General features: G+C 25.4%; 1 protein-coding gene across 8 annotated transcripts in view; it reads right to left on the reverse strand.

The window, feature by feature from the left end:
• The window catches only part of LOC119600733 (high mobility group protein DSP1), a 64,997-nt gene that overhangs the window by 38,928 nt on the left and 331 nt on the right, over positions 1-25,738 (reverse strand). For 2 of the 8 annotated variants that reach the window (XM_037951207.1, XM_037951203.1), the window contains exons 1-2: positions 7,663-8,036; positions 3,755-5,188 (exon numbers count right to left, since the gene is read on the reverse strand). In XM_037951207.1, the coding sequence (XP_037807135.1) occupies positions 3,755-4,489 (735 nt within the window). In that variant the 5' untranslated portion in view covers positions 4,490-5,188; positions 7,663-8,036. Of the gene's footprint in view, positions 1-3,754; positions 5,189-7,506; positions 8,150-24,981; positions 25,300-25,738 lie in introns of those variants that run through there. The other 6 variants (XM_037951208.1, XM_037951210.1, XM_037951209.1 and 3 more) reach the window with 6 other exon arrangements.

The following is a 25,738-nucleotide window of genomic DNA, read 5'->3' on the forward strand; positions in this document are numbered from 1 at the left end:
CTAGTCTATAGTCTAGTCTACAGTCTAGTCTATAGTCTAGTCTATAGTCTAGTCTATGGTCTAGTCTATAGTCTAGTCTATGGTCTAGTCTATAGTCTAGTCTATATTCTAGTCTATAGTCTAGTCTATGGTCTAGTCTATAGTCCAGTCTATTAATAAACATTAACTTTTTCTTAACAAAAATTATTTATGATATGATATTTTTATGTTTCATATATTTCTCAGCAAAAATAGTTTATGTCATGACATTTCTCTTCAAATAAATTTTTTATGTCATGACATTTTTCTTAACAAAAATTTTTATGTCATGACATTTTTTATAACATAAGTCATTTATGTATGACTTTTTTAACAAAATTGTTTATTTCATGACATTTTTATTAAAAAAACAGTTCATGTCGTAATATTTTTCTTAACCAAAATTGACATGACATTTATCTTAACGAAAAATGTATATGTCAGGATATTTTACTTAAAAACTTGATTCATCTCTTGATATTTGCCTTAACAAAAATTATTCATATCATAACAGTTGTGTTGACATGAAAAATCGTCAATTTGAGAACATTGGGATAAAATTTTTTATGTTAAGATCAACTTATTACTAAAGAGAATGCTAATACCTAGACATTTTTCTTAAATAGTTAGTGAAAGTATTTCTAATCATTTCCAATAGAATACTCTCTAAACTTAGCTGCTGTTGCTAAATCTAAAGATACCATCACTTATATTTTCTATTAAAATTCCAATCAAATATTGTACATATTTGTGAGACAGCCATTTAATAATTGATAACACATTTTTAGTTTTCTATTTCTCTTTAGTATTTTATTTTAAAACACATTTTTTCATTAAAATTCCTCATGATTGAGTCGTCGTCTCGTTGTAGGTTTGCGCTTAATATGAATGAGTCTTTTTTTTTCAGCGAAACCTTAGTAAATAGAAAAAAAGCACATGTGCTTAAACATTCCTTATCAGTAGAGTTTTTTCTTCATTTTTTTTATGCCAAATACAACTAATATCATTATAAAAAATTTCATAGAGAAACAAAAAAAATGTGTTTTGCGTTTAAGTACCAGCAGAAAACGCAACAGCTGTTACAATTAAATAAATGTAAAAAGAAAGAGGAGAAAGAGAGATAGAGAGAGGGGCGGAAAATAAATATGGAATTTAGTTGGTTTGACATTCATTATATTCTATGGATTCAATTACGAGTTTTTGTTGTTGTTCTTGATAAATATGTTTAACAAATAAATGCTAGAAATATGATAATAAAATATGCCGGTATTAATGTAAATTATAGCGATAAACTTAACAAAATGATGTCGTTTTGTCGTCGTTATTATGTTTATGTTTTATTCTTTTAATTTTTTATTTATTTATAGTCACAGACATTTTTATGATTGTTTGTACCAAAATAGAGATACTAAAATTCGAAGAACTAATACACCACCGCCATGTGTGTTTAGACATAATTGTAGAATTTTTTAAAGGGTTTTCCAAAAAGAGATATTAATCTGTTGAAATTACAATAAATGTGAAATCTTTCGCTTAAAACTTTTATCTGTTTCCAGAGAAAATTAATTTATATCAAAAATTCCTGAGTAAAATTTCTTGACATAAAATTTTTTATTAAAACCATGTCATGACATGAAAGAAATATCTTGTAAAGAAAATAATAACAAAGGTTTTATAAAGAAAAGGATTTTGAGAAGAAAAATGTAGTATCATGAAAAATTTTTGTTAAGTAAAATGTCATGACATGAAAATGTGTTTTTCATAAATACTGTCTTAATAAAAAAATTATTAAAAAAAATGTTTAATATGAAAATTTTTTGTTAGGACAATGTCATGACATATATAAAATCTTAAAATAATAAAAACTAGGTTTTAATAACATAAAATTTGATAAAGAAAAATGTCTTGACATTAAAAATTTTTGTTAAGAAATACATATGTCATGACATAAAAAATTATCTGAAAAATAACAGTACATAAAAAAGTTTGTTAAAAAAAATGGCATGAACATTTTTTGTTAAGAAAAATATTTCGATATGAATAATTTTTGTCTAGGAAAATGTCATGGCATGATCTTTTTCAGAAAAATGTGATGACAAGAATTTTTTTTAAGAAAAATTTTATGACAATTGTTAGTTTAGTTAAGTTTAATATTAAGAAACATGATATGGCATGAAAAAAATGTCTGTTAAGTAAAATGTCATAACATGAAAAAATTTTATCAAGAAAAATGTCATGACATGAATTTTTTTTAATGAAAACTGATATGTATAATAAAATTCTTAAGATAAATCTTTTAACATAAAAAATTTTCGTTATAACAATATCATGACAAAATCTTCTAAAGAAAATAAATAAAAAAAAAATTATGATGAATATTTTTTATTAATAAAATATCATAACATAAAAATTTTTGTGAAGAAAAATGACATGACATAAATTTAAAAAAAAAATATGATGAACATGTTATGGATTTACAAGTCTTAACAATTTAGTTTAGGAAAATATCTTGACATTCGATTTTTAAAGGAAAAATTAAGAAATTATAAAAATTTCTTGACATAAAAAAAATGTTGTGAAATAAATGTCTTGACATAAAAAAAATGTCATAACATACAAATTTTTTTATTATTTTGACAATCCTAAGAAAAATTTGTCGACATGTAACAGTATGAAGAGAAATGTCTTGACATGAAAACAATTTTCTTTTGGAACAATGTCTTGACAACAAATTTTTATATTTTATTGACATAAAAAATGTTGCAAAAAAATGTCTTGACATGAAAAAATGTCATGACATATATTTTTTTTATTATTTTAATAATCTTAAGAAAATTTCTACTTAAAAAATGTTTTGACAAAAAAATTTTTTGTGTGAAAAAATAGTTTGAAAAGAAAATTTATTTAATTAAAAATTTCTTAATTACACATCTATAAAGAAAACCCTATAGAAAAATTAAATAAAATTTATTTAAACAAAACAAAATCTGGGTCTATAGCCAACACGTGATTAAATTTTTTACGTTGAAGTGGAACGTGTTTTAATTGTTTATAATGATGAAGAAAAATAAAGGGACCAACAAACTGGAATTTCCTTAGATATCGTAAGTTTTTTGACAGTAAGTCTGACCCTATTATCATTCTTTTAAGATCTTAAATATCCTGTAAAATGAATTGTTTAACAAATTTACAATAAAAATATGTGAAAAAATTAATTTTTTTTTTTTTTTGTGCTCCAAACCAAAACCAAATGGATAAAAACCACGAAGTAGACACAAACACAACAACTGTATGAAAATTTTTGTTAAAGATAAATATTAAAGTAAAAATATAAAAAATGTATTAGGGAGAAAAAGGAACTATTTCAATGCACAAGAGGTCAAAAGAAAGAAATGAAAAATTTGCACAATGGGTTTAAAATTTTAGAAAGTGGGAATTGAACTCCAGCCTGAATAGTATTCATTAATAATATAATATTAAAAAGAATTGAAACGAAAAAAGAGAAATTTTAAAACTCAATTCGAAAGCAACCCTCGTGCATTGAAAATAAAAGGCGTTGGGGTTTTATTAGTTGGTAAAAAAAACTTTTAAAAAAATGGGGACACAATGAATGGATACAACAGATACAAACAAGTGGAGGAAACATAAAGATAAATGAAACAAAGTGGAAGAGAAATGAGAGGACTGGCGACCAGGGAAAGAAATTGAATTAAAAAAAAAGAGTAATAAAACTTACCGCATTTTGTTGCTGTTGCTGCTGTTGTATTTGCTGTTGCTGCTGTTGTTGTTGCTGTTGTTGCTGCTGCTGTTGTTGTTGCTGCTGTTGTTGCTGCTGCTGTTGCTGCTGCTGTTGTTGCTGCTGTTGTTGCTGTTGCTGCTGTTGTTGCTGCTGCTGTTGTTGCTGTTGCTGCTGTTGTTGCAATTGGGCGGCTGTATTAGCATCGATCTGTCCCTGATTGGCTGCGGAATACCACCACTGAGAACCGGGCACGGCAGCAGCTGCTGCAGCCTGAGCCATATTTAGACGATAGTCGTAGGCGGGTGTGCCGGCTGCATTCGATGTCGCCACCACCTGGGCCATTGTGGTGGCTGGATTTGGAAAACTACTGGCCATTTTGTAGGTGAACAATTGTTGGGTGCCAACACCAGACGTTGTATTGGCGTTATTTTGATGCGCTTGCTGTTGATTTTGTTGGACGACAACCTGTTGTTGTTGCTGCTGATGCTGCTGCTGCTGTTGTTGCAATTGTTGTTGTTGCTGGACAGCAGCGGCTGCGGCAGCGGCTTGTTGCTGTTGCTGTGCAACCAATTGTTGCTGATAATGTTGTAAAGTTTGCTGATCAATTGTTTGTTGTTGTTGTTGCTGTTGTTGTTGGTGTTGTGTAGCAGCCGCAGCGAGTGCGCCGGGCCACCATAAGGCAGCTTCGGCAGCAGTCGCTTGGCGTTGACCCCAAGCGCTGTGTTCTGACATAGTAATGATTTTCTGTGGATGCTTTTGTTTGCGTTTCTCTATACTTTTGCTTGTAATTTTGACCAGGCGCTTACAAAAAAATAAGACTTAACTAACTAACTCTAACTAGGAGGGGTATGTTTTGGAAGTGGAATTTATGGAAGTATTCTAAATATGATTCTTTTTTCTCAAACAGAATCAAAACAAACTTAAACAAAAAGTGAGGTTAGTTTTGTTTTATTTCTAAACGGGAACACTTTTTTTTGCTTATTTGTTGTTGTTGTTTAATAAATAATAATTACAAATTTATATTATTTAAGAAATTTTCACTTGTTTTCTTCTTAATTTATTATTATTTTAGTTTTATTTATAATAATAAAGTGTTTGCCTTTATGTTGTACTATGTTGTTGTTGTTTTGCTGTTACTAATGGTATTAATACTAATTGTTGTAGTACTTTTTTGTAATTTTAGTAACTTTGTCGTTTTTTTAGTTGTTTGTGGTTTTAAATTTAATAAAACTTTTCTTTTTTTCAGCATTTAGTTAATTTTTTGTTATTTTATTTGTATTAAATTAAACAAAATTTATTATATTTTTGTTTTTACTATATGCAACACTGTTTGTTACATTACTTTTTTTCCTTTTTGTTTGCTTCACTTTGCTTTCTTGTATATTTTTGGCTTTTTATTAATTCCGGCGCGCAGGTTTATTATTATTTTATCTATAATTTTAAGTTAAATTTTAATAATTTTTTAAGTTTTATTTTACAAATTTTAATAATTTAAAACAAGTTTAAATTAAAACAATAAAAACGTAACCAAAACATTTTGCAGCCGCCATTAAATTTTCAACATTAAAAAGGGGGATAATAAAGGAAAACATACACACAAACACAAAAATTATATACCAGCAGAGAGCCAGAAAAAAGAAGACAGACGTCAATGATGGTAGATGATGACAACAACAGCCAAACGTTGTTGCTTGTTCATTTTGTAGTTTTCTGGTTTTTGTATATGAAAAAAAACATGTGTTTGCTTGTTTGTGTATACGTGTTGTGTTTGATGATGCAAAAAAGGGAGAATATAGGGACAAAATGAAAAAAAAAAATGGGAAAAGAATTTTTAAGTTTTGTTTTTTAACAAAAAAAAAAAAAAACAGCAGTTTAGGCGTAATATTAAATAGTCCTTATAGTTTTAATTTAAATTTTTAGGATTGTTTTGGAAAATTTGGAACCTATTAACCCATAAATGTCTAAAATATAGAGAAAAACTTTTTTATGCAAGAAAAGATTTAAATTTATTGGAAAATACCTATCAAGTTTTCTAAATCCTTATAATCTTTTGAACCTAATAAGCTCAATAGTAGTATCATGAATATTTCCAATGAAAAGATAATTAATGGAAGAGTTATAGGCGGAAGAATGTTCTATTCATTTTAAGGGTTCCTCGTGATCTTAGGGTCGTGTTTGAGAGCTCTTGGTATAAAATTTTCTTTCCGGATTATTTAGGGTAATAAATTAGTTATTACTAGTCCATAAAGGATTAAATATTGTGAAAAAATTTTAAGAAAAATTTCTTGCTTTTAAAAAAATCTAGTCTTTTAAGATCTGGTTGTGCGTATTATGGTTTAGGAATAAAAGGTTATAGTTCTGCTTCGAAAAATAATCTGAAAAGTTGCAATAATATAGGACTTTATAGCTGCAGAATATGAATTAGACTCGTTTTAGAATTCTTCCTACTAAATGTAATTTTTTGATGATATTTGATAACTTAAGTTTGAGGGAATAAAAGGTCGTAGTTCTAGGTTCTCATTAATGGTGGAAGTTTTAGCTGCTGAATAGGAGTTAATGTTGTTTAAAAATTTTTTTCACAAAATTTTGCTTCTAGACAACCTCCATTAACTTTAGGATTAGCTAAAAAAAGCAAGGTCATTCCAGAAAGTTTTGTCAGTTAACGGCCCTTAGTAGGTTAAAATTTAGGCCAAGAAAGAAAATTTCATAACAATATGGGATTTTTAGCTTCTTAGACAACTGTTGGTCTTATTATGTTGTTGGAAGTATTGTTGATAGGTAGTTTTAGTTATAATCCTGGCGAAAATCTGCCCAAACGGTGCAATAATATAGAAGTTTAAAGAGTTAGAAGAGGCGTGTCTTTAGTTTTTAGTGAATTGTATTCATTGTTATCCTTTAACAAAATTTCTTATAAATTTATTAATTTTATTATAATCTAATAATTAATTTTTAATATTTTCTTATAAATTTATTAATTTTATTATAATTTAATAATAAATTTTTAATATTTTCTTATTATTTTATAATTTTTGTTTGTATTTTTATTTTGTTTTTAATTTAAAGCTTGTTATTAAATTATTAAAATTGTAATTATTTCTTTATTTTTATTAATAATTTAAGCTATTTTATGATTTTATAGTTTATTTTATCAATTAATTTAATATCTATTTAATTAATGTTAAAATTTTCTTGACATATGTTTTTAAGTGTTGTTTTTGTTTAGTTTATTTTGTATGTTATCATTTTCCTTTATAGTTTTAATATTGCCAGATTGATGAGTGAGTGTGCATAGCATTTACATGTATGGTTGTATGTTGCAGAGATGGCAAAGGTGTTGTTTATATTCCTTTTTGTCTTATTGTTGTTGTTATTTATTATTAAATAGCATTAATATTACAGTTTAATTATGGCTTATACAAATTAGCATGTTTGTTATTTAACAAAACACTGTTAAAAATTCTATTATTATTAGAGATAGTTGAAATGTCAAGAGCATAAAAGATGACTGACAAATAAAAAAGAGCAATTAAAGAAAAATTATTTTTAATTTTGTTAAAAAACACACAAATTAACACCAAAAGATGAAATATTAAAAGTAACACAAAAACAAAAGTTTTATACAGAGTTTGTATAAATGTTTGTTGGTTTTGACACTAAACACTAAAAAAAATACACAAAAAACAGATCATTACACAAAAAAGTGCATAAATGAAGAGGAGATGGATGGATGGATGGATGCTGTAACATACATTTATACAAAACAACAATATTTGTTTGTTGTTTTTTTTATTCTTCCTTTATTATTTTTTTTTATTGTAAATACTCAACATACAATAAATACACTACACTCAACTCACTACACAATAAGCACACGTTCGTTTTTGTATATTTTTTTTGTTTGTTACTTGCTAACTGCTGTTTAATACGTAAAAAGTTGGAAAAAATCTTTTTTTCTTTTTGTACGAAAAAAAAAAGAAACTTTTTTTATGCTGTTTTATTATTATAGGGCGCGCTTTGAATTACGACAAACGACGACGAGGAACTTCTTTGGTTTTGGCTTGCTTGGTTTATTTGCTTTTTTTTCTGTATTTTTGTTGTACTTTTTGTTTCTTTTTTTTTTTTTTGTTCTACACACTATATTCTATTATAAAATACACACAAGAAAGAGCACAATATTCAATATACACAGTCTGTGTGTAAAATGGGAAAAAATGGAAAACAAGAAGAAAAACACACAATTCAACACAATGCAATGCAAACGACGTTTCTTTACCGTATGTTTATTGCTTGCCTGCCTACTACTGCTGCTTGCTGCTATACTACTAGCCCTTGGCCACTAATACGTTTGCCTTTACCATCCATATATCCATATACAATCGTTAAAGGCAGAGTTTTTGTTGTTGTTGTTGGTTTTCTTTTTTATATATATATATACATCCATACACACTCATACATACTTTGCTTTATATGCTTTACACCACGCTTGTGTATTGTTGTAGTTCTTGTCGTTGTGTTGTTGTTGTTGTTAGAGGTTTTTGTGTACTCTCTGCGCGCAGCGCTGCCAACTTCCCTTTTCCCCTTCTTCTACATACAACAAACAAATTCTATTTGATTGTGTATAGCGTAGAAAAAAGTTAAATATCTGTATATGTTTAGAGATAGGGTGTGTATGTATGTTTGTATGTCGTAAAGGAAAAAAGAAATAACCATTAATAACAACAACAACAGCGGCAATAATATTAAACATCGTCATCATCATCGTTGTGTCGTCGTCGACGACAATAAGAAGACAACAACACAAATAATAACGAATGAACGAACAAAAAACGACGTAACCAAAAAAACGATAATGTTTTTTAGCGTTTATTTTAAGGTTTAAAATAAGAATAAGCGTTAAAATGAGTAAAATACTCAAAATAAAAGAACGAACTGCAAAAAATATTAAACAATTTTTAAAATTCAAAAAATTAAAGGAAAATTATAGAATCTAGAAACAAATTTCTCTATAGAAAAAGTTGAATTACAACTTTTTTCTATAGAAAAATTTGAGTAGAACTTATAAATTTGATTAAAACTTATTTTTCTATAGAAAAATTTGCGTTTAATATATTTTTATATAGAAAAATTTGTGTTTATCATATTTTTCAATAGAAGAGTTTGTGTTTATCATATTTTTCTATAGAAAAAATTGTGTTTATCATATTTTTCTATAGAAACATTTGTGTTTATCACATTTTTCTATAGAAACATTTGTATTTATCATATTTTTCTATAGACAAATTTTTGTTTATCATATTTTTCTATAGAAAATTTTGTGTTTGTCATATTATTCTATAGAAAATTTGGTGTTTATCATATTTTTCTATAGAAAAATTTGTATTTTTGTATAGAAAAATCTGTTTTTAACATTCATTTCTATAGAAAAATTTATGTTTAACTTTGTTTTCTATAGAAAAACTTGTAGTATACTTATTTTTCTATAGAACAATTTATGTTAAACTTATTTTTTCTCTAGAAAGAGTTGTGTTAAACTTATTTTTCTACAGAAAAAAACTAAGTTTTCCTACATAAAAATCTGTGCAAAACTTAATTTTTCTATAGAAAAATTTCCGTTAATAAAAATTCTTTTCTATATAAAAATTTATTTTACATTTTTTTATACATAAAATAGTTTTTTCTATTCTTTCTAGGGTTCTATAAATCGACTTTCGAATAATCGAACAATCGACTTTTTGTCGAAAAAAGTCGAAAAGTCGAAGTCGACTATTTTGTTCCAAAAAAGTCGATAACTCGACTATCGTCTATGAAAAAAGTCGAAAAGTCGACTTTGTAAATAAAAGTCGAAAAAAGTCGAAAAGTCGGAAAGTCGAAAAAAGTCGAAAAGTCGAAAAAAGTCGATAAGTCGAAAAAAGTCGATAAGTCGAAAAAAGTCGAAGAAAGTCGAAAAAAGTCGAAAAGTCGAAAAGTCGAAAATAGTCGAAAATTTTAAAAAAGTGGAAAAGAGGTCAAAAACTCTAATATAGTAGGAAAAACTCGAAAAAAGTATAAAATAGTCGAAATAAGTCGAAAAAAAGTCGAAATAAGTCGAAAATAGTCAAAAAGTCGTAAAAAATCGAAAAGTCGAAAAGTCGGAAAAAGTCGAAAAGTTGAAAAAAGTCGGAAAAAGTCGAAAAAAGTCGAAAAGTCGAAAAAAGTCGAAAAGTCGAAAAAAGTCGAAAAGTCGAAAAAAGTCGGAAAAAGTCGAAAAGTCGAAAAAAGTCGAAAAAAGTCGAAAAGTCGGAAAAAGTCGAAAAGTCGGAAAAAGTCGAAAAGTCGAAAAGTCGACCATTTATAAAGTACTAAAAGTCGAAAAGTCTAAAAGTCGACTTTTAAATAAATGAAAAAGGTCGAAAAGTCGAAAAATCGACTTTTCATAAAATGGAAAAAGTCGAAAGGTCGAAAAGTCGACTTTTAACTAAATGCAAAAAGTCGAAAAGTCGAAAAGTCGACTTTTTGTTTCAACTATAGAACCCTAATTCTTTCCCAGAGAACATTTTATATGTCATAGAAAAAATGTCTGTAGAAAGATGGTTCCCTATTTTATCCATTTTATCTCAAAAAAAAAAACTTTATTAAAACGATTTCCCTAAAGAAAAACACGTTAATTTACATAAACGCTTAATTAACTCCAAACAAAAATCGCTAATTTCCATTGCCAGCTGTTTTTTGCTTTAGACCAATTGTTCCTTTATATTGACAACCTTGAAAGATTTACCAAAAAAAAATCACAAAAAGAAAACACAAAAAAAGCTGAATTTTCCTATACACTCTTTTCAATTGAGTGGTGGTTCTTTTTTCTTCTGCTTCTTCTACAAATTTTTGTTGCTGTTGTTGTTGTTTATATGTGATGTGGTGTGCTGTGTATAGCTTCGTGTATTCGTGTGTATTTATGTATAAAACGAGAGGTTCGTGTGTGTATATCTATTGTGTGCATATTATGGATTTTGTTGTTGTTGTTGTTAGTCTTTTTTCTTATTTCTTCTATATACCATGTGCTGCTAACTTGCCCTGCCTGTATTGTTGTTGTTGGTATTTATTTATTTAGTTTTTTGCTCTCTTGTCTCTTTGCATTGTTGTGTATTGCCCTTCGAAAACTTTTTATTTGTAGTCTACTGTTTTTTTTTGGTGAAAAATTTAGTTTGTTGTGTAAAATAATGTTGTATTTTAGAAATTCTTATTTGTTGTTTTGTGTTTATCATCATTTTTATAGTTTTTTCTTATTGTTTTGTTTCATAATGAAGTTATTTGATTAAGAGTTGTATGTACGTGTTTTTTTGTTACTTTTTTTATGGTTTGGCGTCATAAAGGAAAAGACAAAGTTTATCTGTTTTTTGTTAATTTTAATAAAAAAGCTGTAGATACAAAATAAGTAGCAATTTTTAGTTTAAGAAAATAAAAAGATTTGTAACACAAAAAGTACAACAACAAAAAGTAGTAGCAATTATTGTAGTTGTTTTTGCTGATTGTTGCAGCTTTGCGCACCAGCAAAAAAAAACGACGAAGGAAAATCGACCGGCTGGTTTGATTTTAATACGAGTACCATGGTTGCCAGATTTTTTGCGATTTGTTAATGATTTAGCGATTTAGCATATCTATGGTATTAACTGTTATACTGGAATATATATAGAAAAACGTATTTCTATAGAAAAATGCAGTTATACACGAATATTTCTATGGAAAAAACTGTCACACCTACTCGATTTTTTCTAAAGAACAAACTGTTATACTCTATTTTTTTCTAAAGAAAAAACTGTTATACTCCATTTTTTAAGAAAAAACTGTTAAACTCCATTTTTTCTAAAAAAAAACCTCTTATACCCCATTTTTTCTAAAGAAAAAACTGTTATTCTAAATATTTTCTAAAGATAGACCTGTTATACTCCATTTTTTCTAAATAAGAAACTGTTATACTCCATTTTTTCTAAAGAACAAACTGTTATACTCCATTCTTTTTCTAAAGAAGAATCTGTTATACTCCAGAAACTGTTATACTCCATTTTGTCTAAAAAAAACTGTTAAACTCCATTTTTTCTAAAGAAAAAACTGTTATACTCCATTTTTCTAACGAAAAAGCTGTTATACTCCATTTTTCTAACGAAAAAGCAGTTATACTCCATTTTTCTCCAAAGAAAAAACTGTAATACTCCATTTCTTCTAAAAAGGAAACTGTTATACTCGATTTTTTTCTAAGGAAAAATTGTTATACTTCATTTTTTTCTAAAGAAAAAAACTGCTATAATCCCTTTTTCTAAAGATAAAACTGTTATACGCCATTTTTATAAAGAAAAACTATTATACTCCATTTTTTCTAAAGAAAAAACTATTATACTCCATTTTTATAAAGAAATCACTGTTATACTTCATTTTTTCTAAAGAAAAAACTGTTATACTCTCTTTTTCTAAAGATTATGCTCCATTACTGTTATACTAAAATTTTTTCTAAAAAAAATATGTTATAATCCATTTTTTCTAAAGAAAATTGTGTATAACACTTTTTTCTATAGAAATATTAGAGTAAAACAGTAGGTATTTTCTATAAAAAAGTTCTTATTGATGAAAAATTTGTGTATTTTTGTGTAGAACAATTGTGCTGCTACAGAAAAATTCGGGTACAGCAGTATTTCTACAGAAATTATGTGTATAAGAGTTTATACACAGAAATTTGTGTGTATGACAATTTTACCTATAGAAAATTAGTGTATAACAGGTTTTTTTTAAGAAAATTTGTGTATAACAGTTTTTTTTCTATAAACAGTTTACAAGTTTTTTTTAAATCGTGTACAACAATTTTTCTATAAACAAATTGTGTATAACAGTTTTTACCATAGAAAAGTTCTTAAAAAATATTAATGTTTTTTCTAAAACATCTGGCCACTCTATATATTCAACCATCATTTTACGATGATTGACCTTTTGTAAGGAAATAATGTCAATAAAATAACATCAACAATTCTTTTCCTTTATTCTTCTTATTGTTTCCCTTTTTACCACATACAATCAAACAAAAGGATTTTTTGCAACAAATTTAACGCATGCAAAAGAATTATTAAGCCAAAAAATACACAAAAGGACATTCCCCCCTAAAAGTTTTTTTTACATTCTCTTTTATGTTTCAAAATCTACAATAAAAATAAACAAAACATCTTTTTTTGCACAATTATTTAGCCTTGAATTATATTTTTACCTACATACCAAATAAACATTGTCTATGAATAACTCTACTCGAAAAACGAATGAAAAAACCCTTTTTTAGGAGTAAAAAAACTTTTTTGTTAGAAAAAAGCACAACAACACAAAAAAAGAATATTGTGTGTTGAATTAGGAAGAAGAAAAAAAAAAACAGTAACAAAAATATTTCCCATATTACAGTAGAAAAAAAAACGAAAAAGAGGTTATAAAACTTTCGTTGAAAATAAACAGCAGCAGCAGTAGCAAAATCAAATAAAAAATTTACTACAAACAATTAAAGTTGCCAGATTTCTTTGGAAATTTTAGGGATTTGATAATTATTGTTTGCTTCTATTTAGTTTTCAACTAATATTCCCCCGAAAAATATTAAACCACAAATTTTCTAACAAACAATTAAATCTGGCAACATTTAAAGCAGCTTATATGAGAAAATCAACAACACAACATCAATAAATACAATGCATTTACATCATGTGTGTACGAACGGATGTGTGTAGTTTTGTACATTCAACTTGAATGATTAACATTGTACCATCCATCACTGACGTTTATATGAGAGATGGTGGCAGAGGTTGTTGTCATCTCTACTCACAGTTGCATTGAGCAAATATATGTAAACACAAATCAAGGGAAAAAAGTAGCCAAAAACAAAACAATAACAACAAAATACTTTGCAAGTACAATTTGTATACAAAAAAAAGAAAAGAAAACATCTCTCATTGGGATGAAAAGAAAAACACACAAACAACATAACTTTATGACTTTTTTTGTGTATGCTGCTGCATGTGTGTCTGTTTGTATTATAATTTGCTATTGTATTTGGTAGTTAAGTTAAAGGAAAAGTAAAGAAACAATAAAAAAAGCAAATACACTTTGACGCCTGCAGGTGTAAATTTAAATTGAGCTAATGTTAATGTCTTCATTTTTGTTATTGTTTACATTTTGTTTTGTTATTTCCGACTTTTTTGCAAATTCTAAGAAACTTACGAGTTCATTGACTTGCAAAAAAAGGGATTTTATTTTAACAAACATAAATAAATGAACAAAAGCCATAAAAAATACAACATTGATGGAAAAACTCAAATAAAAAACTGACCTAATTATGGAGAGGAAGGAAGTGTATGAGAAATATAAAAAGGAAATACAATTTGTAGGTAGTATTTGTTTTGTATTATTTGAAAATTAAATAAAAAAGACAAGTGTTTATAAATTGCAGGGTAGGAAAAGTGTGAGTAAAATATGTAAATATTTGTTCAATAGTTTTTATACGAGGGGGATTTAGAAATACCCAAATTTTGTTATATAAAACATACATATGTATGTTTACATTGATAAAACTGTTATATCGAAATTTTTCTATAGAATATAGAATAAATCACCACTATACTAAAATATTTCTACGAGTACAATTGTTATACTCGAATCTTTCTATTGAAGAAACTGTTATACGCAAATGTTTTTTTTTACAAAAACTGTTGTACTATAAAATTTCTTTAGAAAATAATTGTTGTACTCGAATATTTCTATAAAAAAAATGTTATACCAGAATATTTTTATAGAAAAAACTGTTATACACAAATTTTTCTTAGAAAAACTGTTACACTAAAATATTTCTATAGAAATAATGTTATATTTGAATATTTCTATAGAAAAAATTGTTATACTAACTATTATATTAGAAAAAACTGTTATGTACAATCTTTCTAGAAAAAAACTATTCTACTGGAATATTTCGAAACAATTTTTATACACTATTTTTTCTATAAAAAAACTGTTATACATACATACATTTTTTATGAAATAAACTGTTATAATAGAATATTTCTATAGAAATAACTATAATATTCGAATATTTCTATAGAACAACTGTTATACACACAAAAAAATTCTAAAAATTTACATATCTATAAAACAAACTATTATACTTGAATATTTCTATGGAAATAACTATTATATTTGAATATTACTATCCAAAAATCTGTTATACATAAATTTTTCAATAGAAAAAACTTATATGCAAATATGTCTATAAACTGTTATACCAGAATATTTCTATAGAAATAACTGTTGAACACTAAATTTTTCTAAAGAAATAACTGTTATACACAAATTATATAATAGAAAAACTTTTATATTCAAATTTCTCTATATAACAAACTGTTATACTAAAATAATTCTATAGAAAATAACTGTTATACTCAAATTTTTCTTCAATAAAAATGTTATACTATAAAATTTCTTTAGAAAATAACTGTTCTACTCGAATATTTCTATAGATGAAACTGTTATACCAAAATATTTCTATAGAAAAAAACTGTTACACAAATTTTTCTTAGAAAAACTGTTATATTAGAATATTTCTATAGAAGTAACTATTATATTAGAATATTTCTATAGAAGTAACTATTATATTAGAATATTTCTATAGAAAAATATGTTATACACCAATTTTTCTATTGAATAAACTGTCATACTAAGATTTTTCTAGAGAAAAACTGTTATACTATATTTCTATAGAAATAACTATAATATTAGAATATTTCCAACTGTTATAGGTATACAAATTTATCTATAGAAAAAACTATTATACCAGAATTTGTGTTTATAAAAACTTCTAAAAATGTATCTATAAAAAAGCTGTTATACTTGAATATTTCTATGAAAATAACTCTTATATTTGAATATTTCTACCTAAAAGTGTGTTTTACACAAAGTTTTCTATAGAAGTAACGTTTACACTTAAATTTCTATAAATAAACTGTTATACTATAAATATTTCTATAGAAATAACTGTTATACGCAATTTTTTATAACAAAAAATGTTATACACAAATTTTCTATAAAATAAACTCTTATACTTGAATATATTCAAGTGTTGTACTTGAATATTTCTACAAAAAAAGCTGTTATACTAGAATATGTCTATCGAAATAATTGTTATACACTATTTTTTCATATGAGATACACAAATTTTACTATAGAAGAATCTGTTATACTCGAATTTTTCAATAGAAAAATTTGTTACAGGTAGGTACAAACATTTTAATAAAAAAAATGTTATAGGTACTTTATAGAAAAAAAGTTTTTGCTCAAAATTTTCTATACAAAAAAAACTGTTATACCCAAATGGTAGCAAAATCAGTAAATGTTTTTATAAACAAATATACATAAATCGCGTGCCAAGTAAGTATTGTTGTTGTTGTTATTTTAGCTGAAAAGTTTTTCTTTCACTCAAGCCTCAAATAATAATAACGGCATTTAGGTATGACTTCTTTATAGTGGGAACACAACAACAAAACGAAAACAATTAAAATGTCATGCAAAAATATTTAATAATCGCACACACTTGGCATCACATATTAAACATGCATATGCACAAATGTATGCACAACAACAACAACAAAAACACAGCAAAAATAACAACAATAAAGTCCAGTCAATTACGATTCATTCATGGAGAGACGACAACTAAAATAACAGCAACAATAACAACAACAACACCAAGAATAACAAATGTACTAAAAATACCAATCGATACGTAATAATAAAACGGCAGCCAGCATGGCGCATTAAAAAAAGTGCAAAAAAAGAGTGTTTAAAACACAAATTAGATAATTTGCATAATAAAGAAATGACAAAGAAAAATAAAACATTTAATAAGCAAATAAAAATAAATTCAGTGTGCAAAAAAAAAACTAAAGAATATGAAGTTAATATTAAATTTTTCAAATATTACATTAATTAATTATTTAAATTTCTTAATTAAAAAAAATCCTATTTGTTTTAATTTTTTTTTGTATTGTAAGTAATAAAACCCAAAAAATATATTTTTAATTGCTTTGAATTTTGGCAACATAGCCTTAAAAAATTTTATACAATATTTTGAGCCTGTATGTTTTATTGTCTATATAATTGAAAAACCGGTTTTAATACTCTCTATAATTTCAGAAAAAAAAATAAACTCTTACACAAACACACAAAAGGGACTTTATTTTTGTTGTATATACAAACTGTTTCTCCTCTAAATTGAGAGCTCTCTTTCTCTCTGTGTGAGTAGGAAAAAAATCACCCCAAAATGTTTGTCTCTTATATAAACGTTTTAATAAGAGAGTAAAACATTTTAAGGGGAAATTTGTTTTTGTTATTTACTATTTACTTTCTATATAAAACAATCTATATAATAAAAAGTAATTTAATTATGTAAAGAAATAATAAAAAAAAATATATACGAAACTCTTTGCACTCTCGAGCTCTCTCGAAAACTCTAAGATACTCTTGCTAAAAGTTGTGAAAACCAAGGGCTGCAGTAGCTCGGGAAAAAATCAATTCTTTGAGGCAATTTTTTTTTGTTTCCTTTTTCTTTTGGAACTTTTCCATGATTTATAACGGGTGTTAAATTTAAACTGGGATGTTTATACAGAAAACAAAAACTGTTATACTCGAATATTCTATAGAAGTCTTACATAAACTAATTTTTCTTTGGAAAAACTGTTATACTGGAATATTTCTAAATACATAACTGTTATATTGGAATATTTCTATAGAGATAACTTATACTCGCATATTTCTATAGAATATTTTAATAGAAAAGACTGTTATACCTACTTAATTTTTTCTAATGAAAAAAAAAACTGTTATACTTAATTTTTTTATTGAAAAAACTGTTACCTATATCTTAATTTTTTCTATTGAAAAATTGTTATAAACAAATTTTTCTATAGAAATAACTGTTATACTAGAATATTTCTATAGAATACTGTTATACTCGAATATTTCTATAGAAATAACTTATATCCGCATCTTTCTATAGAAAAAAAGCTGTTATAATAAAATATTTCTAGAGAAAAAACTGTTATACTCTTTTTTAGTAAAAACTTGATATTTCTATAGAAAAAAACTGTTATACACAAAATTGTTCTATTAAAAATCTGTTAAAAACTAATTTTTCTTTAAACAGATTTACTATACATAAATTTTTCTATATAAAAAACTGTTTTAACTAAATTTTCTTCGAAAAAAAAAACTGTTATAATCGAATATATTTACAAGAAATTCTATTATAAACTAATTTTTCTTTAAAAAACTAAAAAAACGTTATACTTAAATAGTTTTACAGAAAAAACTGTTCTACAAAAATGTGTTTATAAGAAAAACACTAGTATAAACAAATTTTCCAGTAGAAAAACTGTTATAATGTAAATTATTGTTAAAATAATTGTTATACAAGGTTTATACTTCAATTTTTCTACAGGGAGACTCTTATACTCTAAAATTGTTTTTGGAAAATAATTGTTATACACAATAAAATACTGTTACACACAAATTTTCTTGTAGAAAAGCTGTTCTACTTTAAATTTTATATACAAAATAACTGTTATACAATGTTTATACTTCAAATTTCCATAGAAAAACTCTTATACTCTAAAATTTCTTTAGAAAATAACTGTTATACCCTAAATTTTCTTAAGAAAACTCTATATTTTCCAATATTTCTATAAATAAATTGTTATAAACAAATTTTTCAATAGAAAAAATTAGAAAACTGTTATACACAAATGTGCCTTTTATAGAAGAACCTGATACACTCTAATATTTCTATAGGAAAATATTGTTATACTCTATTTTTTCTAACAAAAAGTTGTTATACTCGAATATTTCTATAGGAAAAACTGTTATGTTCCAATTTTTCTTCAGAAAAACTGTTATACTCTAAAAACTTTTTGGAAAATAACAGTTATATACAAAATTTTTCTTTTTTATGAAAAAAAAACTGTTATACTCAAATTTTTGTAAAAAAAAATGTTTAAACACAAATTTTTCTATAGGAAAAGCTATTAAAATAGAATATTTGAATGGAAAAAACTATTATAACACTTTCATACAGTTATAAAATTGTTATACACAATTTTTTGTCTGTATTTTCTATATAAAAATGTGTTATACTCGAACATTTTTTTAATCTTCTATCGAAAAAGCTCGAATACTAGAGCTCTATACAAATTGTTATACTCGAATATTTCTATGGAAAAACTATTATACACAATTTGTTTACCGAAAAAAATGGTTATACAAAAATATTTCCTTTCCTACATCAATTTGTTTTACAGGGAAACTGTTATAAACAAATATTTCTTTATTTTCTATAGGAAAATCAATTATACTCGAATATTTCTATTAATAATTACTATTATACGGAAATATGTCTTCAGAAAAAACTGTTATATACAAAATTTTCTTAACAAATACTGTTATATTAGTATATTTCCATAGAGAAGGCTAGTTTTTTCGAGAAAAAACTGTTATACAGTAGTTTTTTCCACAAAAAACTGTTATACAGTAATTTTTCTTCAGAAAAAAACTGTTATAGACAAAATTTTCTACAGAAAAAACGTTTATGCGCAAATATTTCTACACAAAAAACTGTTATACTAATTTTGTACAGTATGTTTTCTAAATATAAACTCTTATATAAGATTTTTTTAAAGAAAATACAAATTTTTCCATGGAAAAAACTGTTATACACCAATATTTCTATAGCAAATACTGATTTCCGTAGAAAACCCCGAAATTTTTAATTTTCTCATGATGTATCCTTGTGTTCAAAACACCCGTTATATATCTAAATATTTTCCTCTTTATTTCTCTATTTGAAAATTCTTTTATTGTTTAACCCCCTTATTTTCAAAAGGTTTCTAAAGCAAAGCATACAATACAATTGTTTAAGTTTTTATATTATGTACTTTTTTGTTACACAGGATTTCTATTTGTGGTATTTTCTCTATACGCTTAATTCTTAAAAAAACTTACAAAACTAATGTCATTTTTCGAGGTATTTTTTATGATATGCAACAGGTATTCGTCATCAGTCATAAAATAACCTTATTATTTAATGCCAGACAACGGTAACATTTTAATTATTATACATATTATGAAGTTTTTCTTTTATAAAAAAACACATTTTGCTGACATTTTCCCATTTAACATAAATTGTAATATTGTTTGTTCAATTATCAGTTGAGTTGAGACATGTGTGTTTTAATAGTATGTGGGGTAAAACAAATTAAGAGCAATGAGATGTTTTTTGATGTTGGGTGTTGTTTTCGTAGACGTTTTCGTGAAATTCAATTTCCTTTAATCAGTTTTAATCTGGTTGTGTTGGAGTTTAGATGTAATAGGAGAAAAAAAGTACATGTGTAGATGAGGAAAAAATATACCTTTATTTAATAGAAAAAGTGTTTAAAACTGTGTATAACAGTTTTTTTATAGATACAAATTTCGGATTTGTTGTATGAAATTTTTAATAGGAAAACATTTGTTTTGTAAACAAATATTTCTTTATAAAACAATTTGTGTAAAACGGTTTTTTTCATCCAAAAAATTTTCCGTTTCTTCTATAGAAATATTCGAGTATAACAGTTTTTCTGTAGAAAAATTCGTGTATAACAGTTATATAACCGGTTTTTTATAAACGTTTTTGTGTATAGTAGATTTATCTAAGGAAAAAAATTGTGTATAACAGTTTTTTCTTAAGAAAAATTGTGTATAACCATTTTTTCTGAAGAAACAATTGTGTATAACCATTTTTTCTGAAGAAACAATTGTGTATAACTGTTCTTTTTATAGAAATAGTGGCCTCGGATAGTTTAGTGATTACTGTTCTCTAGTCTGGTAGACGGGAGGTGATGGGTTCGATTCCCACCTGAGGCACAGGTAAAGGAGCTCACAACAGGCCCGATAAAGGCCTAGGTGTAATTCTTCGGATAAACTAACTTTTATAGAAATAACAGGTTTTTCTACAGAACATTTGTATATAACAGTTTGCCTGTATTGCCTTTAGGCAAATTTAATGTAACAGCTGTATAACTGATTTCCTAAAGAAAATCACAGTTTAACAGTTTTTTCTGTAGTAATCGGTCTTTTCCATATAAAATTTTGCATTTTCTTTAGAAAAATTGGAGTATAACAGTTTTTCGTTAAAAGAAATTAGTGTATAACAGTTTTTAGTAAAGAAATAATAGAGTTTACAAAATTAAATTAAAGTAGAAAATTCTATGTATAACAGTTTTTAGTAATAAAAAATTCTGTGTAACTGTTATTTCCTAAAGAAGTTTTTCTTTAAAAGAAATTAGTGTATAACAGTTTTAAGTATAGAAATATTAGAGTATAAACATTTTTTTCGGTAGAAAATTTTATGTATAACTGTTTTTTGTAAATTGGAGTATAAGAGCTGTATAACAGTTTTTCCATAGAAAAATTCAAGTATAATAGTTTTTCTGTATAAATAATGGACTATAATAGTCTTTTCTATAGACAAATGTTTGTATAACAGCTTTTTTCTATAAAAAACATTTCTATAAAAATGTATGTATAACAGTATTTTTTTTTCTATAGAAATATTCGGGTATAACAGCTTTTCTATAGACAAATGCGCGTTTAACTGTTCTCTTTTTCTATAAAGAAAAAACATTTTTTTTTTGATTTGTGTATAACAGTAATGTAGAGAATGTTTCCGTATAACAGATTTTTTTTCTGTAGAAATTGTGCAATTCATATTTCATTTTTTCTTTTCTAATCTAAAGCAATATATAAAAAGTATTCAAAATATACGTTTCCCCATCCCTGCTTTCCAGTTCTATCACATTTTCCCAGCATAAAATCGCTAATTCGAAAAAAAAAAAAACGCTGAATTGTTTAACCTCACATGTATTTATCAAATAGGCAACTCTGGGCAAAGAGCGCGAGAGCAGTTTAATCAGTGAGAGAGCTAGTGGGAGACAGATGTTTAATAAGCATTGTTGCCATATGAAAACAATGAAAACTTTTTTTTCAATAATATGCGTAAATAAAAACAGCAACAAAGCTTTAAATGTTTTATGTAAAATAGCTATTTGTACAAGTATTATTATTGCTGTTGTTGTCATTCGAGCTATGAGATATTTAACAAATAAGAGCTATTTTTCCCGCCATTTTTTTATAGATAGGTAAATACTTAGCTTTTTATAAGGTATTCAAAAATGAACACAAAAACACATATGTTTCCATGGGACAAGCATTTAACAACAGATTTTTATCTATAAAAACTTGTTTTTTAGATTTTTTAATGACTTTTTTTTAATTTCCTTGAAAAAGTTTTGTATGCATATTACTGTCAAAATCTAGATGTGTTCTAAAATTAGAAAATCTAATTTGTCTAAATTAAATCTAAAAGTTGTCTAAAATTAAAGCTAATAATTTGGGAAAAAAAGCCCGCCAATTTTGTTTCAATAAACAAAATATCTGTCTGGCTGTCTTGTTTATAAACATGTTTTTTTCTCTCCTCACTGTCTGTCTCTCCCTTATAAACCAAAAACAAACGGCAACACTGTATAATTCTTTAATAAAAAAGAAAAAAAACCCGGTTACTGCTCTTTATTTTTAATAAACCTCAATCTCTTCTTTTTTGCTTTTTTCTCCTAATTATTAGGAGAGTTTATTTTTTGTTGTAGTCTCTTTTATTGCTCCTCTTCTATATATAAAATGGTGGCAAATTAGTAGATTGCAAAAAAATGTATATTACTTCGTGAGTTGTCGTTATTTGTATTGTTGTTGTTCTTGCTGCTGCTATAGAGACTGGTGACTTTTTTTGCTTATTTTGTTGTTGTTTGTGTTTGAGAAATCAATAAGTATGGAAAAAAAGTACAATTCCAATCAGTTTAATGGGGGAAAAGTTTATACTAGAAAACAAAAACAAATAAATAATACAAAACTGCATATGTTTGTTTTGTTTACATATGATTATTATAATAAGCAAAAGAATTGGCTATTAATATAATAAAAAGCACATGTTTTTATAATTTTTTCTAAAAAGAAATATTTAGTTGTCTCTTTATTAATCAGCTAGAGAGTTAGATAGAAAGAGAGAGTGTGTGTAAAAAAAAAACAAATGTGTTTGTATAAAACTGTTCATAGTTGTTGTTTGTTTAGCATTGCGTCGTAAATAAAAACTAAACTATAAAAAATTGCAATATTTTTTTGTATATTCAAAAGATTACGCAATTTATTTAGTTGTTGTTATAGTAATTTTGTATATTTTCAATTAATTAGTGTATTTTTTTGTATAAAGATTTTATTTAAATGTTTATTAATGAATCACTTTTAGTTATTTTGTTTGCAGTGTTGCCAATCATTAGATTTATTTAGTTCGTAGAAGAAGATGTGTAGACAATGTGGCGGTTTTTTTTCTTATTATTTGTTATTATAGTTGTTACTTGTTTGATTTAATTAAGTTTGATAATGTTTTTAATTATTTTTCTTAATGAAAATTGTATAAAATTTTTTTGTTTTTTATTTATTGCGTCACTTTTTTATTTGGTATGAGTGTGTTTTTGTTTTTTTTTTAAATTGTAACGTAGTTTTTTTTTTCTTCTTTTTTGTTATTTATTTCTTATTTCTTTTGTTATATACAAGTGAAAACTTCTTTATATAATATAAAATATTGCGCATTACAAGCATTGTATAGAGATTTAAGTTTTTTCAACTTTTTTTTATTTTTGGAAAAATTTTATGGAAATTTTTTGAAATACAAATTTTATTGTATTTGTTTGTGATTTTAAACTTTATTTCCCTATTAATAATATGTAAAAATACCTCTAGGGTTTTATTTCTTAATGAAATAATTACTTTGTTTTAATTCAGAACATAACGCTTTTAAAGGGTTAAAGACGTACTTAAAAACTAATGTTGTATTGTTTAGTTTATTTTATAATATTGTTATTGATTTTTTGTTGTTTTTTATTAAAAACTCTATTTTCTAAAAATTTATTAATTACATTTTGTTTTAAAATTCTAACCTAGCTGAATTTAGTATTTTTGTGCTAAACTTCATTGTTTTGTAATTTTTGCGTAACTCACTAAGCTGAATAAAAATATAGTCTAGCTGAAGTAAGTGTTTAATTTCATTCATCAGAATTTTTTAATGATTATCTAAGCTAAACTTAATTATATAATTTTTGTTTGAAATTTACTTAGCTGAATAGCAAAAATAACTAGGATTCAACTAGCTGAATAGCAATAAAAGTTAGCTGAATTGCATTTTTCTGAGCTTATAGGTATAAATTCTATTACAGTTTGCATAAATTTTACGTAGCTGAATAGGGAAAACGATTAGCTAAATTGTTTAAAATTATTTTATGCTTTAGAAACGATTTATTTAGGATAGTGTTACAAATTTGTAAGAATGGTTTTATCTAACGATTGTTTTATATAGCTGTATAACCAAATTTTAAAATGTCTTAACTAAATTAGGTTTATATGTAGATGCAAAGAAGCTTTAAGCCAAATTTTATAATTTGTTTGAAATCACTAAATTTTCTTTAAATTTAATCATTTGTTTGAAATCACTAAATTTTCTTTATAGGGAAACTTTGTTATGATGATAATGGGCCTTAAATCTACCAGTCCTAATCAAATTTGATTCATAAAAGAATTTTGCAGATGTTCCTAATTTAAAAACAAAACCTCCAACTTAAACACTAATGTGAAAGAAAATGTAAACAAAATCAAAAGTAAAAAATGTAAACAAATCAGAACAAAATAGGTACTTTATATTTTCCATGTAGAATTTAAAATTAACCTTTAAAAAGAATTATGTATAAATTCAACATTAAAATACTGTTTTGCATACTTCTATGAAGCTTAAAAGCTAAACCCTATATCTATCTCTCTTACTCTCATGCACCTTCCCTAAACACTGACTAATCAAATTGGCAAGATTAGAAGAAGTCAAAATGTAAACAAAACAAATCCCAACTCAATAGGTAAACCATAAAATGTTAACATATTTTAATTCCATCTTGAAAGCAATTCCTTTTTAGGATTTCATTCATAATTAAATAACAAAATTTCTCTTTAATACTAATCTAACTAAACAAATTGAACTCTTTTTTATAATGACAATCAATTTTTGTAACAACAAACAAATCAATGAACAAATATTATAATTATACTTCTAAGCTTACCTGTATCTGATGAAAATGTTCCATGTCTTGTTTATGTTTGTTTTGTTGTTGTAGTTTATGTAAAAAAGGTGTTTTTTATTGTTGTGGTTTTTTAGTTATGGGCCTCATTAACTGATGACTTTTGGGGGATAACGTGCTTCTAAAGATTTCCAACAGCTTGTTGTAGTTGTTGTTGCTGCCTTTTTTTTATTAAGTTTTAGTTTGATTTTTTTCACTTTTTTTCTAAACAAATAATACTTTTGTTTTTATTTTTTATAAACTTGATTTTAGTTTAATAGGTTTTTATTTTCTTTTAATAATTAGTTTTTTTTTTAAACACTAAAAAATAATTTACAGCGAGAGAAATTTTGGTTAAAAATCAACATCATAAATATACACAAAAAACAATTTATTACAGAGAAGAGCAAAAAAAATAACAAGGCACACACACAAAAACTTCAAATGAGAAAAAAAAAAAGAAAACGCACCGTTATCATAGAAAATAATTCATTAGATTACATGTGACTCTTCTTCTTGTTATTGTTTGCTAGTTGTTTTTATTATTATTATTATTGTTTTGATTTTTTTGACGTAGTAAAATTCTATTGCGCTTTAAGAGAAAAACAGACAGACACTCTTATTAGATCATAAATGTCACAAAAATTACCTTTATAACATGAAAATAATAATTATAATAACAAAGCAAAAAAAACTAAATATGAAGAAGAATCACCATCAACATCTCTAAATAAAAATCTGTTTTTCTATAACATTTTAT

The sequence above is a fragment of the Lucilia sericata genome, unplaced genomic scaffold (assembly GCF_015586225.1).
Source record: "Lucilia sericata isolate MDLA Ls3-8-SP2 unplaced genomic scaffold, ASM1558622v1 Contig000119F_arrow, whole genome shotgun sequence".
Classification (NCBI taxonomy): Eukaryota; Metazoa; Arthropoda; class Insecta; order Diptera; family Calliphoridae; genus Lucilia; species Lucilia sericata.